General features: G+C 56.3%; 1 protein-coding gene across 2 annotated transcripts in view; it reads left to right on the top strand.

Annotated features, from left to right (window-relative positions):
* Positions 1 to 18946, top strand: part of FAM53B (family with sequence similarity 53 member B) — a 45051-nt gene extending 26105 nt beyond the window's left edge. For both annotated transcript variants that reach the window (XM_049764484.1, XM_049764483.1), the window contains exons 3-5: positions 823 to 877; positions 6044 to 6753; positions 18094 to 18946. In XM_049764484.1, coding sequence (XP_049620441.1) covers positions 823 to 877; positions 6044 to 6753; positions 18094 to 18366 — 1038 coding nt within the window. In that variant the 3' untranslated portion in view covers positions 18367 to 18946. The remainder of the gene's footprint in view (positions 1 to 822; positions 878 to 6043; positions 6754 to 18093) is intronic.
* The last annotated feature ends 816 nt before the right edge of the window (positions 18947 to 19762 follow it).

The following is a 19762-nucleotide window of genomic DNA, read 5'->3' as shown; positions in this document are numbered from 1 at the left end:
TGTGTGTTCTTTGTGTATGCATGAGTGATAAGTGTGTGTTCTTTGAGTTAATATATCTGAGTGTTTGTGTGAATGAGTGTGTTCTGTGTATCTGTGTGTGCATGAATTTGTTCTATGTGGGCATGTATGTAGATACATGAGTGTGAGTATTTTCTCTGTGCTCGCCTGGCTACATCTCCTCATCCATTCTTAGATCACGCAGTGGGGCCTGGGCCCCTCTAGGCACTGCAGTTATGGAGCGAGTGGCTGGCCTGGAGGTTCTGCTGGGGCTTCTGGCTGTTTCTCACCCAAAGCCTGCAGCTGTGTGTGTGTGTGTGTGTGTGTGTGTGTGTGTGTGTGTGTGCGTGTGTGTGTGTGTGTGCGTGTGCGCGCACGCGTGCATGCTTGGGGGGGGTTTGCCTGTGAAGGGTGGGGCATGCAGAGTGGCAGGAAGCTGTTGTGGAAACAGTGTGCCTGAGTTCAGCAGCCAGAGCGTGCAGAGAGCCTGCTCAGCCTCTGGGGTTTCTCTTTCGGTTCTGAGACTGCCTGGGGGGCCGGGGCCAGGGTGGAGGTCATCCCACTGCTCAGCTGCTCTGAGGCAGGGGCCCACTCAGCCCCCAGGGCCTCTCCCCTGTGGAGAGCACCTGCCCCCGTCCCCATATCTCTCATGCCTGTTAACCTGCTGGGCTCCTGGGCTCCTAACAACCCCCATGACTTTAGAGGCTGCCCTGCCCCTCTCAGTGCCCCTCAGAGCAGATGGTGGCAGTGGGCACCCTCCCTGAGCACTGTGGCTCAGCCCCGATGGGTGGCCCCTGAACGAATCACTTTTCTGGTTGTTTCCAGCACACGCCAAAGAAGATGAGTCACGGGCCGACCCTGTTCTCCTGTGCAGTGGCGGGTGAGTGCCTCGGGGTGCAGCCTCCCCCCAGGGTGGGGGGGAAAGGGGTGAACACACTAGCTTTCTGCAGGGAGTAGAATGACTCAAGGCTTGTTTTTCTGCAGAAGATGCTCTGGGACAGAGTCCGAGATAAGTCTGGGCGCTGCCACAACCCCGCCCTGGGGTACCTGCAGTTCATACCTGGTGCACGTGTCTCTCCTTTGTCTTAGTGGCCAAGTCCACCTGGACATGTGGGGTGGGGCTGGAGGCCCCACAAACCCTTTTCTTGGGCTGGGCCCTCGGTACTGGTTCTTCCGCAAGCACTTTAAGGCTGGGGAAGGGGCTATTCTGGGTGCTGATACGTGCATTCTAGAGCCTTCCATGGGGTCATCTGCATGAGATGTTGGTGCAGGCTCAGGGCCTGGCAGGAAGCAGCTCATTCGATTCCTGTCTGGGGTCTTGGCCCCTCTCCTTGCCCAGTCACTCCTACCCCTGTGGGGACACATGGGCCAAGACAGTTTTTGGGTACTGAGCATTGAGATATAAACCACCCCAGACCTGCCCTGTGCCAGACAGGTACTCCCAGGTGCCCACTCTGTGTTCTGCCTTAGTCTCCCTAATTGCAGGATCACTGTGGCTCCCCACCCACCATGTGGTGCCCTGGACTTTGTGCACGTGGGAAGGCTTGGGGTCCACCTGCACAGGGACACTAAGACAATGGGGTGCAGGGACAGGCCAACAGCCTCTGTCAGTCACTAGCTTTGAGGGGCATTGTTGATTCTTCCGAGAAAGTGGGAGCAGTGTGACAGGACCTCCAGTTCCATCTAACGACTCTTTGGTGGCTGTCCTGAGGAATAGGCCTGAGGGACAGGTGGTGACCCTTGGGCCCTGCTCCCCAGTTCTGCCTTCAAATCCCCCCAGACCCTGCTTTAAACAACACCCTGCTCTGTCCCCTGCCCACACCTGCCAGTTGGGGACCTGGCCCTCAGGGTCGGAAGGGGTCATATATTCTGCCTGGGCCAGGTATGGCATCTGCCCTATGCATTGTGCAAGAGCTCAGCCCAGAGTGCTGCCTTGCCCCTCTTTCTCTATGCTAGGGGGAGAGGAAGGCCTAGGGTATAGCTGCCCTGGGGGGAGGCCCAGGCATCAGTACCCCCCTTGGGGCTTGCCCCTCTAGTGCTGTCCTTAGGGGTGTTTTCTCCAAGTCCTGGGAGTTAATTACTTCTCTGAGACCCTCCCTTCAGGTTTGGAGTGAGAACACTGGGCGGAGGGTGTTTGCTTTGCATGAGGCCAACCTGGGTTCAATTTTGGGATCCCCCAAACACTACCAGGAGTGATTCTTGAGTGTTGGTATGTGGCCTCAAAGCCAAAGCCAAAGCCAAAAAGTCCATAAAGCGAAGATAGCCTAGGAGTTACGGAATTAAATTAGTTCTGCTTTTATTTTGCTTTTGGGGCCACACAATGATGCCGAGGGCTTTCTCCTGGCTCTGTGCTGTGGACACCGACTGGGATGCCAGAGATTGAACTATCACTCTCCCTGCTGTCTTGTCTCCGCAGCCCCACTATATTGTTATTAATGCAAATTATTTCTTAGGCAGGGATCACAGAGGCTGCTGTGAACAGAAGCAATATCCATTATTTATTTATTCATTTATTTTGCTTTTGGGGCTACACCCTTGATGCTCAGGGGTTACTCCTGGCTATGTGCTCAGAAATCGCTCCTGGCTTGGGGGACCATATGAGATACCAGGGGATCGAACCATGATTCTTCCTAGATAGCCCTGCCGCTGTGCTATCACTCCGGCCCCAATAGATAAAAAATTACTTGTAAAATATTTTGGTGGCCTGAGCTGGATCAAACTTCCAGGTTTGTCTGGATTTTGATGATCAGCCCCAAAATTTGGTGGCTCTGAGATTTCGACTTGACTACAGTTAGCCTGGAAAGCGGCATGTGATCTCCAGGCATGAAAGTGTTTTAGGTGCCTTAGGACAGAGATGGACAAAAACTGGACAGTAATGGACCAGACATTGGTCTAGGCTCTTCACCTATTTGTGGGTCACTAAAACCATTTCTCTCTGACCAGAGATTTTTGTGAAAAGGGGGATCACCCAGCTTCAGTCCTTAAAGTGTGCAGGAAAGACATTCATTTCCCTCTTTTTTCATTTTTTTGGGGGGAGGGCCATACCTGGAGGCACACATAAGATACTCCTGGCTTTGCACTCAGAAATCGCACCCGGCAGGCTTGGGGACCATATGGGATGCCGAGAATTGAACCCAGTCTGTCCTGGGTCATCTGTGTGCAAGTCAATGCCCTACTGCTATGCTATCACTCCGGCCCCTCATTTCCCTCATTTAATAAAATATATATGTATATATTTTGTATTGGTTTGTTTTGGGGCCACACCGGCAGTGCTTAAGGGTTTCTCCTGGCTCTGCACTCAGAAATCACTCCTGGTAGGCTCGAGGGACCCTATAGGATAAAGGGGATCAAACCCAGGTCAGCCGCATGCAAAGCAAATGCTCTACCCACTATTGTTCCCTGCCCCTTTCTCTTGTTTGGCTTATATCTGGGTGGTAAACAAAATTGTGTCTGAAATAAATCACAATGAGTGGGAAGAGGTGTGGAGTGTGCTGCAAGATGCCAGGCTGACCCCATGGCATCCTGGCCTGCCCTCTGTGGCGCCGGGAGTGTCACTCCCTGCCTGGGGGCCATTATCCTGGTGCCTGTGGGGGTGGAGCCTTGGATGCTCCCCACTAGAAATGGAGCTGGAATGTGGTTGTGTCTTTCAGTGAGGAGGCACTGCCAGGCCTTCTGGAGACCCCTGTGAATGAGCCGCCCCTGCCTTGCTTGAGTCTGGTCCCTGTCCTGCCTGGCTGCTCTCTCTGGAGTCGGTCAGGCTGCTTAGCCTGCAGAGAAAGTTCCCACTGGTCCCCGTAAGGACTGAGAGGGGTAGGGCTGGGGATGCTGGGCTCGAAGGGTGGGGAAGGCAGTGAGCTCAAGCAGTGAGTCAGCACCTGCGATCTGGCACGTCAGTGTTGTGCATACCCCATGCCCATTGGTCTTGCAAATCTGCATTTTATTTATTTATTTTTTGGGGGTTTTTTTGCGTCACATCCGGCAGCATTCAGGGGTTACTCCTGGCTCTACGCTCAGAAACCTCTCCTGGCAGGCTCAGGGGACCATATGGGATGCCGGATTCGAACCACCGTCCTTCTGCATGCAAGGCAAATACCCTACCTCCATGCTATCTCTCTGGCCCCACAATTCTGCATTTTATTTATTTATTTATTTATTTATTTATTTATTTATTTATTTATTTATTTAGTTGGTTTTTGGGCCACCCCGCCAGTGCTCAGGGGTTACTCATGGCTATCTGCTCAGAAATAGCTCCTGTCAGGCACGGGGGACCATATGGGACGCCGGGATTCGAACCAACCACCTTAGGTCCTGGGTCGGCTGCTTGCAAGGCAAATGCTGCTATGCTATCTCTCTGGCCCCGCAAATCTGCATTTTAAATGTCACCAGATGGACTGTGCATCTGGTTCCAATTGCAGGCTTTGGGAACCCCTGGGGTAGCCCGTGTGGGTCTATGAGGGGCCAGGGTCTCTTGTCTAGGATGGACTCAGACTCGAGGGGCCTGCTGGTAGTGTTGGACCAGGCAGTTTGCTTGTCCCTTCATTTCCCTGTGAGATTGTGATCCTGTGTCTGTGCCTGCTGCGGTGCCTGGCCCACGTCCTTTACTCCCCTCCAGTGACCCCCGGCCAGAGGACGCTCCACACCATGGCCATTGTCCTCTCCGAGAGTTATGGCTGTTTGTGCAGGAGCAAGTCTGCCAGAGGCGTGGGGGTATCCGGCACCCTTAGAGCCCCCCAAGGCCTTTGTGCAGCCTGCTGCGAGGCCGGACGCTGGGGCAACTTGCCATTGAAAATGAGCTGCTGTTCCTGTTTCTTTTGTTCATGACCCGACCCAGCACATTTCTCTCTGTTCCCTGAGGCCCCAGGAAAACATGGGCCTAAACATAGCCCAGTTGTTTGTCCTTTTCTTCTCTGGGACTCCTGGAAGCGATAAAGATAGAAAACAATGAGTTGAGAGCAGGCAGGCTGCCCCCTGGATGGCCCATGGCCACCTGGCTGTCCTGGACACAGGGTGGCAGCTATGGCTCAAGTGGGCCCTTATCCCTATACTCCAGCCACAGGGGCCTGACTGCCCCAGGAACCATTTGAGTGTGTTGGGGGGAGGGGCGTGGCCCTTTCTGATGGCCAGAGACAGTGGGACCCAGGAACAGTCAGCTTTGTCCTGGGTCCCTCACAGACCCACAGCTATTGGTGGAGCCCTGGTTCCTGGTTATGGGTCTCAGTGGCCCAGGAGCTGCCACATATGTATCTCTGGAGAGTAGGGTGGGGTTGTTCACAGTGGGGGACCTGCAGAGTGGGGTCCTACACAGTGGGGGTCCTGCTGTGTCCAGCACAAGTGTTCCCTGGCTTCATGGCCCCACATGACTCTTCCCCAGAAAGGGCCGTAAGATGACTTTGGGCCCCTCCAAACTTCTTCCTCTCCTGAGATCAGCCTAGGGGACAGTGGGGATTGGCCAACGGCCTGGCCTGTTATCCTTGATTCGATCCTCATCCTGGGGCCAGAGCAATAGCACAGCAAGGAGAGCAATTGCCTTACAGCCAATCAGTTTCGGTTCCTGAAATCCCATATGTTCCCTGAGCCTGCCAGGAGCAATTTTTGAGCACAGTCAGGAGTAAGCCTGGAGTGCTGCTGTGTGTGGCCCCCAAAAACCTTCAACATGACACAGTTCACAGGGAAACTTCTAGAAAAGAACATAGGGACTTGTGGAAGGGAACAAGGTCGGATTCTGAGCAGCAGAAATGCTGTCTGTGGGAAACTATCTTTGGTACCAGCTCATCCTGTTCAATGAATGGGCCTGAATAGACCAGGAGGTCTGGAACATTCAGGGCTGAAGGTCCCCCCCCACTTCCAGCCTGTCTTGAATGTTCAGGTCTCGTGGTATCCCTTCTAGCCATTCTGGAATTTTTTAGGGCTGGGTCCTCTGTCTGGCCGGTCTCCTACAGGTCGTGTCTAGCCAAGTGGGCTTGACCCTTGGCCGGGGATGGTTTCAGGTACTGATACGCTCACCTCCTACCAGCCCTGTGATTTCTCTCTTGTCATTTGCCTCCAGAAAACGGCAGATGGCGAGACCTGGACGGGAAGTGCCCCCTGCAGACAGAGCCTCGGGGTGCTAGCCTCTGGGAGGGCTTCCCCGAGAGGTGCCCGACTGGGGCCCTGTGGACGCAGGAGGCCGCCGCAGCCGCCGCCTGCGCCGTCACCAATCTCATCCAGGACCTGAGTCTCAGTGACGCTAGTGGGGGCCCGGTGGCGCCCCCCAGCAAGCGTCCATGCCGTTCCCTGTCCTTCTCAGATGAACTGTCCAGCTGCCGGAGCTCTTGGCGGCCACTGGGCTCACGGGTGTGGACGCCAGTGGAGAAGCGGCGCTGCTACAGCGGGGGCAGCGTGCAGCGCTTCTCAGGGGCTCCCATGCAGCGCAGCTCCAGCTTCAGCCTGCCGTCTCGCCCTGATGCCCGCTCACCCTGCCCTGGCCCCCTAGCACCATCCCGGCCCCAGCCCTGTAGCCTCACTGGAGGGGCCCGGCTGGACCTGCAGCGCTCCCTGTCCTGCTCCCATGAGCGCTTCTCCTTCTCCGGGGATGGGCCCCCCTCAGCCAGCAGTACTCCCGCATCCACGCCCGAGCTGGCCCGTCGTCCCAGTGGGCTCGCCCGGAGCCGCTCCCAGCCCTGCGTCCTCAACGACCGGAAGGTGGGTGTGAAGCGAAGGCGGCCAGAGGAGGTGCTGGAGCCGCGGCCGTCACTGGACCTGGCCAAGATGGCCCAGGTAAGAGCTTGGGATGGGCCAGGGATGCTCTGCCTTCTCGGGCTCCTCTCCTGAGAAAAAGAGGCAGCCTGGCTGGCATCAAGGGCCACTGTCCGCTGTCCACTGAGACCCAGAGCCAGTACGGAGCCAGAGCTGACTGCAAGAGTGTCCAGACCTGGCCCAGCTCCCCAACGGCTGTGAGCTGCCCACAGACCCGTCCCCATCCCCTGATGGTCACGAGCTGCCCACAGCCAGGCGTGATGTTGCTTGACTCACACTGATTCCACAGCCGGTCTATAGGATGCGGTTGGAAGGTGTGGGGGTTGGGCATCTTTTCTGATGTCCTTAGAAGTTGTCTGGAAATAGGGTCTGTCTGGTCACTGTTTCACTGAGTGTCCTCAGGCCACAGATCATGGACACTTAAGCCACTTGTCCTTGGTTGGGCAGGTGGGTCGGCGGACCATGGCCTGGCACATACGGGGTCATGTGATTCCTTGGGTCCATGCACTCGGGCCATGTAGTCATGGGGTCCCCATGTTGGCATTCTGGGCAGGTGGGGTATACTTGGTGCTGCCTGCACAACCCCTTTCCTGACTCTACTGGGGTTCCCTCCTCTTCTCTTTCCTCTCACTTCCCCTTCATCTCGTGAGTCCCAGAACTAGGTCAGTATCTCCTGTTGCAGGCACACGCCTGGCTCGAGCTCAGACTTTCTGCCAAGTTTGCTCAAGAGCCGGTGCTGTCCATAGGTACGTCCCTCCACTCCCAGGGCTGCATGGCACCATCTAAAGGGGCAGTGCCTCCCCCATCACTGTAGAGACTAGCTCCATCCCTTTCTCCCAGTGGAGAATGGCTGCTTTCATGGGGCAGTGGGGGAGGTTTCCTTATCTGTAGTTATTTTTGTCTTATTTTGGGAGTACACCCAGTGGTGCTCAGGGCTCATTTCTGGCAGGACTCAGGGACCCTGCCCAGTACTGGAAATCAGCTGTGTATAAGACAAGCCCCTTCCCCCTATCCTGTCTCCCTGCAGTGAGGCTGGGCAGGGAATGTGTCTGTTTTGGGAGCACAGAGGGAGGGTTCATGGATGGCCACAGCTCAACATGGTCCTGGGGGGGGGGGGCAGCATGAGAGCCAGCGGGCCCTGATTCCGGGGCATAGAGTTGTGGTCCCGGGCAAGACCGGGAGAGCAGGGTCTGGGATTTTTGAAGTATGAGGTGTCCTGAGAGATACCCCAGTATATAACTCTGGGCAGGGCTGTCCTTGAATGGTAGTCTCTTTGGTTCAGCCTTCTGTTCTCCCCACTGTGTGCTGGGGTTGGGAGCCTCTTCACGCCACAGGCTCCTGGTCTTGTACAGGGCAGCTGTGTTTTGCCTGGAAGTCTCTGGGCTTAGGCCCGACTGGCTTCAGCCTCAAATACAGTCACCTCCTCATCTGCCCACTGTGGAAGCAGCTAGGGAAGCGGAGGTGGCCATGCACAGTAGCTTGTCTGGAGGGGCACAGGAAAAGGGGGAGGGAACATGGTGGCTCAGATGGCAGAGCCAGTATTAGGAGGCTGGCCCAGGTGGATCAGCCACTATCCTGTGCCCTGCAAGCCTATCTCCAAGATGCCTATAAGCCGCCTCTTCCTCCTCCTCTTCTCCCTTTCCTCTTCCTCCTTTCCTCCTCCTCCTCCTCCTCCTCTTCTTACTCCTCCTTGGGATGCCTGCAGTGGTCAGGCTTCTCCACTCATGCAGCTCCCGCTCATGTGTGCAGCTAGCTTCTGGGGTCCCAGGTTGTGGGTATCTCAGAGCCAAGTGGCCCTATCCAGGCATCTCTGAGTGGTGCCCTAGTGCAGGATTCGAGGTATGGGGGTGTGTCTGGGAGCTGTGCACCCCTTGGGCATGCCTTTTAGGTTCCCCTGTCTTATGTGTGGAGTGAGGCTGGGCAGTCTACCAGGGAATCATTCAGAGAGATCAGGGACAGAGCCTGGTTCTCTTCCTCATTCTTTGTCCTGTCCCCTGGACTTATACCCCTGGCAGGAACCCCCTATTCCAGCACAGGCTCCCCCTTGAACCTCCTGAGGTGTTGCCACTACCATGTTGCCTAAGCAGCCAGGAAGGTCATGGGGCCCAGACCCAGCCGGTGTTGCCACAACAGTGTGATCTCCTGGGAGAGGGACGCAGCAGGGACACTCGGGAGGCAGCCAATGGATGATTTTCTAGCCTGGATTCAAGGGCATTTGTGAGCAGAAAGAAGGTGATGGGAAGCCCCCTGCCCCAGGTACCCCAAGGGCCTGTGCTGCTGAACCTCAGAATCCCCCATGCCCACCGCCCCCTTCACAGAGGTGTGAGAGGCGTAGAGTGAGAGCTTCCTGCTTGGATCGGAGCTCTTCATTCTGTCCCACGCTGGAAGTGGGGTGACCCCATCCAGCCACATGTGCGGGTTCATATCCACTGCCCACTGGTATTTTCTTTTTTTTCTTTTTTTGTTTTTTTGGCCACACCCGGTGGTGCTCAGGGGTTACTCCTGGTTGTCTGGCAGGCACAGGGGACCCTATGGGACACCGGGATTTGAACCAACCACCTTTGGTCCTGGATTGGCTGCTTGCAAGGCAAACACCGCTGTGCTATCTCTCCGGGGCCCCCACTGGTATTTTCTCTGCTCACAAGATCCTTGGTGCCAGTGTACTGCTCCAGATTCAGAGGGTGGCAGGATGTCCCAGGCTGGAGGCACCACACCGGGACGGGGACATTCCTCTGACTTGCATCCCACACAGACACCCACGATGAGGCGACACCCCTGCAGCCCTTTGGGGAACCCTAGAGCTGGGTTGGAGCTGCAGAGCCCAGGTGCTGGCAGATGTGGTAGACACTGACTTGAGGAAAGATGGTTTGATGTTTTCAAAGAAGGCAGGAGAGAAAGTCCTAGAACCACATAAAAATTTTGCAAAATTTCTTCTGCCCAGTAAGAAACAGGTGGATAGGGGCCGGGCGGTGGCGCTGGAGGTAAGGTGCCTGCCTTACCTGCGCTAGCCTAGGAGACGGACCGCGGTTCGATCCCCCGGCGTCCCATATGGTCCCCCAAGCCAGGAGCGACTTCTGAGCGCATAGCCAGGAGTAACCCCTGAGCGTTACCGGGTGTGGCCCAAAAACCAAAAAAAAAAAAAAAAAAAAAAAAAAAAAAAAAAAGAAACAGGTGGATAGGAGCTGGAGAGAAAGCATGGAGATAGCATGCCTTGCTTGCAGAAGGACAATGGTTCGAATCCCGGCATCCTATATGTTCCCCCTAGCTTGCCAGGAGAGATTTCTGAGCGTAGAGCTAGGATTAACTCCTGAACGATGCTGGGTGTGACCCAAAAACAAAAACAAAAACAAAAAAACAAAAAAAAAAAACAAACAAACTGGGCCCGGAGAGATAGCACAGCGGCGTTTGCCTTGCAAGCAGCCGATCCAGGACCAAAGGTGGTTGGTTCGAATCCCGGTGTCCCATATGGTCCCCCATGCCTGCCAGGAGCTATTTCTGAGCAGACAGCCAGGAGTAACCCCTGAGCACCGCCGGGTGTGACCCAAAAACTAAAAAAAAAAACAAACCAGGGCCTGGAGAGATAGCACAGCGGCGTTTGCCTTGCAAGCAGCCGATCCAGGACCAAAGGTGGTTGGTTCGAATCCCGGTGTCCCATATGGTCCCCCGTGCCTGCCAGGAGCTATTTCTGAGCAGACACTCAGGAGTAACCCCTGAGCAACGCTGGTGTGGCCCAAAAACTAAAAAAAAAAAAAAAAAAAAAAAAAACCAAACAAACAAAAAAAGAACCAAAAAAAGCAAGAAACAGATGGATAGACTGGAGTGATAGCACAGTGGGAAGGGCATTTGCCTTACTTCTGGCTGACCTGGGTTCAATCCTTAGCATTCCATAGGACCCCTGAGCGCCCTCTTCCCCCGAGTGATTTCTGAGCACAGAGTTCGATGGGTGTGGCCCGAAAAACAAAGCAGGTTTTGTGAGGCCATTGCTGGAATGGGGCTGAGCCAGGGCCTGGCTACTCCCAGAAGGACCCTAGACAGGCAGGATGAGGAAAGGGTGCAGGTACCGATGTTTCTCAATACACAAACCAAGTGAATTCCTAGGCATAGGTCAGGTTCCTATGCATAGGCCAGCTGGGACTGGAGTGCGGGCTCTGGGCCTCTCAGTAGGATCAGCCTGTCAGGTTGGTGAGGGACGATTCTCTGAACACAGCCACTCACTGTCAGTGCGCCCCAAAAATCTCAGAAGTGGCTGTTGGGGTCCGCAGACAACAAGGAGGCACTGCGAAGGCGAAGACTCCACATTTAGAGGGTAAAAGGCTGAACCAGGAAGGCGAGGTAGGGAAGAGTAAACCTCTCTGTCAGGTTCATCATGGTGCCCCGTGGGTACCATGGGTGCTGGGGGAGATGTTTCACCCACTTCCTGAGATAGTTGTTGAACTGTCAGCTCTGAACTGCCAAGTAGGGTGAGTCAGGACAGGAGGCAAAGAAAGAAGAAAGCAGGACAGCCATGGAATTGCCAAGAAACTGCCAGTAGGTTGGGACCCATGGAGACACCAAGGCGCGAATTTTCCTGTCCTGGGCTCTGGTGGACTCTGTCATGGGCAGCTGCTGATTCATTTTACTTGGGAACAGTGTGAAGCCTGTCCTGGGAGCTGATGTGACCGGTGTCCACCCAGCACACCGTTTCCTTTCGGGGATTAGTGCTGGGAATGCCCATGTCCCCCCTCTCTGGCTGTGACCCCCAGCTGGCAGCCCGGGCCCACCCAGGACTCACCCTTCTGAAGCAGCTGAGGTCCCACCCTACCCTGCCTGGTTGGGAGTAAAGACTCTGTAAGGGGGGTAGTCTGCCCCAGACTTGGCCTGACTCCTCAACACCAGGGTCCAATTGATCTTTCGGCTTCTCAGCCTGGTGGGGCCATGTCCAGCTCCTGCCTATGGGTCTCTGGGACCAGATGGACCAGAACAGGAGTGATGGAAATGATCCTGGATCCTTCCTTCCTCTGGGCTGTAGTCTATGGGCCATGACTCTGCACCCCACCCACCTCTCTTTGAAAACTAGTTTGATCATTGGGGTGGGGTTGTCTGGCCAATTTTCCTCTCACACCAGAGCCCTGAAATTCATGTCTGCATCAACTCTGAATCTCATTTTCCCAGGAAATAGGGAAGGTAATAACTTAGGGTTGATGTAAAACTCCCCATAAAGCACGGCGCAGAATCCCAGAACACCTCATGGCCAGTATGACTGCTGTCACCCCATCATCCATCTCTACCTCCATCATCCCAAGGCCTTTAATTTTTTTTTTTTTTTTTTTTGGTTTTTGGGTCACACGTGGCATTGCTCAGGGGTTACTCCTGGCTCTATGCTCAGAAATCGCTCCTGGCAGGCTCAGGGGACCATATGGGATGCTGGGATTTGAACCACCGACCTTCTGCATGCCTCTGTGATATCTCTCTGGTCCCAAGGCCTTTAATTTCACTCACTGTCCCCCTCACCCCCTCTGCCTTCATGATTGCCATCACCACAGCCATCATAATACCATCATTGTTATCATCGTCACCATCACAACCACCATCACCACCATGATCACCTTTGTTTTCATCTGGCCTGGAAAGCCAGACCTGAAAGTACTCAAAACTGTGGCAGGCCCGGTGCTACGTCAGGGCTGGAGCCTCCCATCCCTCCGGTGCCCGGGTGGTGTCCAGGCTTGTGCCTGTTGGAGACTCTTGGCCACAGCTTCGTGCCGAGTCTGGCCCCATACAAGTTGCTGCGTCTCCTTGGCTTTCACTCGTAGAGCTAGACTTGTCTGGGACATGATTCAGTCACTAAGAACAGACTTTCCTGGCCCCGTCGAGAGTGGCCTGGTTGAGAATGTCGTCTGTGGTGTCCTGTATCTGTCAGTGACAAGCCTTCTTCCCGCCTGATCTTGGCCGGGCTGCAGATGGGTGTGCAGTGGGCAGGCGTCGTCCACCGCTCTCAGGGAGCACTTGGTTCTAAGCACTTGTCTTCTCAGGGCTTCTTCTTGGTTCTGAAAAGGGGCTGGGCCTGAGGACTCAGGGTGCATATGTGATTCTAAAGATGCACATGTCCTGCGTTGTGCTGGTGGCTTTAGGAGCCTTGGGCACAGGATGGGGGAGAGACGAAGGTGGGGGGCTCCCGAACACACCCCTTTTCACCAGAGGTGGTGTAGCCAGCCTGGGGCTGCTTTATGCAGCTGTTCCAGCTGGCAGTGTCCTGCAGGGGGCCGGAGGATAAACTGAACTGGGCTTCCTGCCCTCCTGCGGTGTCTGGTCACAGGGTACCAGCGTAGGGGTCAGGTTGCTGGTGGTGTCTGGCAACTATGTGGACATATGCAAGTTGCCGTGGAGAGGGGTTTCACCCCAGGCACAACAGCCTTAGCTGAAGCCCATATCTCAGGACCTGGTACCTGTGTCTGTGGGGCTGAGGTGTAGCTGGGGACCCTTAGCCAGTTCATCCTGACGGTCCTCCACTGCCTCCCTGGCCCTTCAGCTCCCTGTACTGGCCATCCTCCACTAATCCAGGATGTGGCTTCAGCCCCCCCAGGCCTGGTAGGATCTTTACCCTCCTGAGGTGGTTCCCCACAAGGGCTCCCCAGAGCTTGGCCCTTTGCGCCCCAGGCAGTAGGGGGAGTGAGCCAGGAAGCCTGGGCTGCATTTTTACCTGTCCAAATAGCATCGGTCAGGGTTTGTCCTGGAGGCAGAAGTGACTGGTGTGATTGACACCTGGATTTCAGGATATTCTCATGGGACTGGCCCGGCCCAGACAGAGCTGTGAAGCCGCAGCCCAGCAGCTCCCTCCTCAGCTGAGGGGCCCTGGCACCCTGTTTAGCAGCAGTGCCTTCCTCTCCCCTGACCCCTGCCCTCCAGCCCAGTGCCTTCGCCACTGCTGTCCCCAAGCACAGAGCCTCTTCCTCTTCCCTTCTTTTCAGAAGCTCTGGTGTCCCAGAGCTGTGGGGCTGGGGCAAGATAATGTGGGGAGCTGTGGGGCCTATCTCACGGGCTCTCTCTAGGCATTTCCGTTGGTACTTGTGCCCACACCCACTTCCTTTCCCACTGTCCCCTCAGGTGCTGGGCCTGGCCCCTTGGTCTATACTTACAGGCCCCACATCCCTCCCTTGCCAAGAGCCTCTATTTCGTGTCTGGGAGACCTCCCCTTCCCCACCTCAGTGCTATTAGGCCGGGCTGAAGTGACCCCGGAAGAGTGCAGCTTCCTCATACCCTGGAGGTTGGCAGCTCTGGGCCTTCAGCTTGGCCCTCATGATGGTGGCAGCGGCATGTCTGTCAGATGTGGGTACCTGTGTGTGTGCCTGAGTGGTGTGTACTGCATGTGTGAGCATGTATTTCATGTGTAAAGGTGTACAAGTGAAGTGTGGCACGTGTGAGGTGTGAGCATGGGTGTGCCCGTGTGATGAGCGGGTGCGAGGATGAAGTATGAGCATGGGTGTGCACATGTCTGCGAGTGACATGGGTGCATGTGTGCCCGTGTTTGTGAGGGAACCGGGAGCAAGGACCACACAGGGCCTTGGACTGGTCTCTCTACCTTGGGCCCTGCTTGGGGTTCCTGGGACCTGAGACGGGGTGTGTGTGTGTGTGTGTGTGTGTGTGTGCTGGGTAGCATTATAAGCTGCATAATGTTGTGTGTGTGTGTTTCAAGGACCACACAGGGCCCTGGACTGGTTTCCACCCTGGGACCTGAGACGGGGTGTGTGTGTGTGTGTGTGTGTGTGTGTGTGTGTGTGTGTGTGTGTGTGTGTGTGTTCCTGGAACCTGAGATGGTGTGTATGCTTGGGGTTCCTGAGACCTGAGACGGTGTGTGTGTGTGTGTGTGTGTACCAAGGACTGCACAGGGCCCTGGACTGGTTTCCACTTGGGGTTCCTGGGACCTGAGATGGTGTGTGTGTGTGTGTGTGTGTGTGTGTGTCTGCCTACCTGCTCCATCTGCAGACATCACTGTGCCCCAGCAGTCTGTGGGGCCTCCTGTCACTGCGCTGCCCCTTCAGACCCGTCTCCCAGCACCTGCCCTGGGCTTGGACCCTGGGAGGCCTTGCCTGGGCTTTTTAGGATCTGGGGCCACTGCGGGCTCCTACCTGTCCCTTGATGAGGCCCTACCCAGGCTATGGCCACGTCCACAACGCAGGGTACACCCGCAGTCCATGGTACCCCTATGGTATAGGCCACGCTATTTGCCCCTTTCAGGTTTAGTCACGTCCTTGACACGCCCACCTCACTTTGACTCCGCCCACCAAGGGCCCTGCTCTTTGCTCAGGCCACGCCCCAGAAGGACCATCCCACTGATTGTCACTAAGACTCGGCCTGCTCTGGCCACGCCCACCACGCAGGCCTGACTCTGCCCACCCGGCCCAGAAATGCTAGTTCACATCCCTTGCCCTGCGCTCCGGGTGGGACCATCAGGCCCAGGAATGTCCCACGCCCGCCGCCAGCAGGCACCGTGGCCACTGGTCCTGCCCGGGCATGTGGGGACGTGCTGGCCGAGGCCACTGGCCGCCGCCTTCTCAGCCGCAGGATTCTGGGCCGCTGAGGCCGGCCCTTCACCCTGCTGCTCAACCTGGTCCCCACGATGCACGTCCAGGATTGGGGATCCTGCACCAATGGAGGAAGGGTCCGGCCTGCAGCGCCTGAACCCCCTCCCCCCAGCTCGGCCTGCCACCGTCAGGGAAGCTACACCTTGGAGTCCCCAAGGCTGTTTCTTGGAGAGGTTGCTGGGGAGGGTACACTCGGGACAGCGTTCTTTAGGAATGGACCCGGTGTGCATGACGGGGGCAGGCCCTGAGTCGCTAAGGCCTCAGGGATCCTATTCTCAGAACCAAGAACCAGGAAACCCTCTCAGACTATTTCTGGGGCCCTGCATGTCTTTTGGGGTGATTAGATTGGTCATGAGCAGATCAGCTTCTGAGTGAGACGGCAGACAGGCCACGCCACTGGGCTGGTGGGAAGGGGTCCCTGGTTCACCCCAGCACCATCTGGGAGGTGTGTGTGTGTGTGTCCATGTACATGTATGTATTATGTGCCCATTTGTGTGGTCTGGTCTCAGCTTTGCCTGGAGCTGGAGTCCCTGGCCAGTGACCCACAGGGGGTTCTGGACATAGCCAGCATTTGGCATTAACTTCTTGGGGGGACAGAGTCTCTGCCTGGATCCAGAAGAGAGAGACCAGGATTCGCTGTGGTCCAAGCTCTGGGGGACACTTGGTCACTGCTTGGAGACTGCTGGTTTCTGGAATTTTCTGAGCTGGGACCTATGGGACGGATGAATCCTTCAGTCCTGTTTCCACCACACTTGCCCACCTTGATTTATAGTGGATTATTGGGAGAAGGAAAGTTCTCTCCCAAGACAGGAAATCATGAATGGGACCTTCAGATAGTCCTGGGCTGGGGCCAGCTGAAATGCATCCTAAGTTTGCATACCTGTGCCCAAAGGACGTGCCCTGTGCCCTGGACACCTTCAGTGGGTCAGTGGCACCCACACCCTGGGGTCCTGCTGTCCCTACATCCTGAGCTGAAGGACCTTTTCAGCCACACTTTTGCATAATCTGTAGACAAACTGCATAGCATGAGCCCTATTCTGTGGATCCAGAGACAGTGTATTCAGTGGAGACACACTGGATGGGTGCGTGGGCTGGGACGTCTCACTTGGAGATGTGGGTCTGTGGAAAGTTCTGGCCCTTGGCCTTTCTTTCCCCTTCTGCCTCCCTCTGAGCACACACACCCTTCACTCTATATTGTGTGCTCATACCCTGAAGGTCCAAACCCGATAATGCCCTGGCCCAGTCCTGCTGCCCTTGGCTTTCCTCCATCTCCCAGCTGTTGTCCAAGACCATCTGTGCCCCACAAGAGTGGGCCAGTCTTCCTCTGGGCCTGCCAGTCTGGATGAGTGATGAATTTGCAGCTCAGTGCTACAGAACCCACTACAGCTATGTGGGGCACAGAGCCCCAAAGAGGCCCTGGTTTGTACCAGGCATGGTGCTTGTGTGTCCTTGCAGAGTGGGCTACCCTCTGGGGGAACACTGCTATGGCATCAGATAACATGTGGAGGACATTATTATTATTATTTTTTTTGGTTTTTCGGGCCACACCCGTTTGATACTCAGGGGTTACTCCTGGCTAAGTGCTCAGAAATTGCCCCTGGCTTGGGGGGATCATATGGGATGTTGGGGGATCGAACCAAGGTCCTTCCTTGGCTAGCGCTTGCAAGGCAGACACATTATCTCTAGCGCCACCTCGCTGGCCACTGGAGGACATTCTTGACTTGAGTTCTGCCAAGTAGTTTCTAGAGCTGTGGGATAGGGCAACCATGTGGTGCCTCTGGTGCCTTTCCAAGGTTGACCCCCCACCCCCATCCCTACTTACAGTTTTTTCTCCACAGTGTGCCCCTCACACACACCGGCCATTCCTGTTCTGTCCCTATCCCCAGTATGTCTGTGAATTGTTTTTTGTTTTTGGGACACACCTGGCGATATTTGGGTTATTCCTGGCTCTACACTCAGGAATCACTCCTGGCAGGCTCAGGGACCAAATGGGATGCCAGGGATCAAACCTGGGTCAGTCACATCCAAGGCAAACACCCTACCCACTGTGCTATAACTCCAGCCCCATGTCTGTGAACTCTGTAGCCAGGAAACTGAGTCTCTGAAGAAGTTGGGGATTTGTCAGAGTCAGCCTCAGGTTGTCTGGGGCTGGAATTGAGGGATCTCATGCGGTAGCTGTTTGGGCATAGGTGGCCAGTGGGCTTGGCTCACCCCGTCTGTGCTTCAGCTGGGCCTCGTGCAGAGTGAGATGATTCAGCTGGTCAGCGATTTATTTGCTTATCTGCCCAAGAGGATTTTCTTTCTCTGGAAATGTGAAGCTGACTAGTGCCTGAGGCTGATGCAGGGCTCTCTGGACTCCTCTTAGGGTCCACCAGACGCTACCTCAGGCCCCCAGAGGCCTAGGTGGTCGTCCCCAGTGGCAGCCCTATTGAGCCCAGGCTTGAGTCCTGGCAGCAGTATTTCATACCTGAGGGACACAGACCGCCCCCCCCCCAAGTCCATGTCCAATGGGTCTAACTACAATGTGGAGCCCCCTGGTGGCTGTATGTGGGTAAGCGGGCTTCTGGCCTCTGACTCAGCTGCTCCTAGTTGAGGGCAGCACAGGTTTGGAGCTGACTCTGTGGATCTCAAGTGAGGGGCTCTCTAGCCCCGCAGGAGGCTTGTGGGGAATGCTGGGACCCTGCAATTCTTATCTGGCGTTGCTGGGAGTAGGGCCTGTTAACCTTGGCCAACCCTCAGTGCTCGGGTCTCAGGGATGGGGGCTCTAGCATTGATTGACACCCCCCAATGTCTCTCCTTACAGAACTGCCAGACCTTCAGCAGCCTTAGCAGCCTGGGAGTGGGCGTGGACATTGGCGGGCCCCGTGCCTGGACCACCTTCCTCTCGGCCCCTGGGGGCAGGACACCAGCCGGGACCCCCGTTCCTGAGCCACCGGTCTGCAGGGAAGAGCTGGGCTGGGAGGAGCCCGATGGCACTGCTCTGGAGGAGGGTCCAGCCTGGCGGGGCAGCGCAGTCCGGGGCAGCCCCTGCTCCCTGGATGGGGAGCTGGACATTGAGCAGATTGAGCAGAACTGAGGGGCCCGCTGGCTGCAGGCGAACCCCACGCAGACCTGGCAGCTTCTTGGAAGGAGGGGGTTCCGCCTCACTATGCCACGTCGCGGGGCACCCCGTCTTACCAGCACCAGCACGGCGGGAGCCCTGAGTGGCGCTCCCTGGAGTCCCTCTTCTCGGGGGATGTCAGGCCCCCGAGCTCAGGTCACTCACTGTGCCTTCACCCCTCCCGCTTCTAGTCACCCCAGAACCACTGGCCTTAAGGGCACACGCAAGGCCCTCGCCCGGCCAAAGCCGTCATACCTATGGGGGCTGGGAAGTCATCTGCTGGCCACAAAACCACCCCCTAACCCCTGTCCCTCTGGGGGTCCCTGTGCCAGGGTGAGCAAGGGTGGCGGTTCCACTCACCTGCCCTCAGGGGTCAACTGGGTTTGCCTTGCTTGAACCAGGCTGGCCCTGCATGGGGGCAGAGGGCACTGTGGTCTGAGTACTGGGCCTCTCACCCTTCTAGGGCCATATGCAGGGGCCCAGCCCTGTGCCCTCCCCCCCAAAGCTTCTCGGGGGTTCCCCCATCAAATTCTGTGGCACAAGCTGGGGTTCTTTGCACCTCAAGGCAGCCCAAAAATGCTGCTCCCAGACCCCAGATATGGACCGGAGAAGGGACAAGTCCTAGTTGGTGGCAGCTGGTCACAGGCTGCCTCTCCCTGCATTTGGAAGCCTTCTCGAAGGTTTTACCACCACCAGTGAGGGAGGTGGCCTGTAGACACCAGCATAGGGGTCATTGTAGTCTTGCCAGCCTCCCCCCAGCAGTCCCCCTCATTGCAGGAGCCTCACTTTTGTCGGGGCCCCAGGGCCATGGCTGTAGGGGTGCGGGGAGTGGGGGCCCCAGGCCAGTCGACCCCATTTACATTCCTGCAAACCCTTTGCCTTACTCTCCGCGTGGCGCTGGCCTCAGCAAGCCTTATTTCTCACATGTTTGTAGCAGGGGAGTTTTTGTGAATTTTTACACAGAAAACGTAAATAAAGGAAATGTCAACGAGACATGGTCTCCTGCGCAGGGTGTAGGGGCTGCACAGACCTCGACCCTCGTTTTTCAGCTCACACCCACTGACTCGGGTTCACAGTCGGGGAGGATGGTACCCAACAGATGCAAGTTAGCCCTTTCAGCTCAGCCTCTGGGCAGAGCACTGTGGGGCGATGTCACTGGTCTCAGGAATCTGACATATTGGTCCTACAGCCTAGCTGGTCATGAGGAGCCCTGCCAGGCCTGTGCCCTGCAACCCTCTGTGCCAGGCCATGTGGTGGAGGAGTAAGACACAGGATATGTCCTGAGGGAAGATCTAGGCTGGGGTGTCCTGGCTCTGGGTGAGGCCAAGTGGTGACCCTCTGGGCAGCTGTCCCCCATCTCCAAGGTGTCCAC

This window comes from Suncus etruscus, chromosome 17 (assembly GCF_024139225.1).
Source record: "Suncus etruscus isolate mSunEtr1 chromosome 17, mSunEtr1.pri.cur, whole genome shotgun sequence".
Taxonomy (NCBI): Eukaryota; Metazoa; Chordata; class Mammalia; order Eulipotyphla; family Soricidae; genus Suncus; species Suncus etruscus.
Note: the sequence above shows the minus strand (reverse complement) of the source record. Positions and strands in the feature narration are given on the sequence as shown.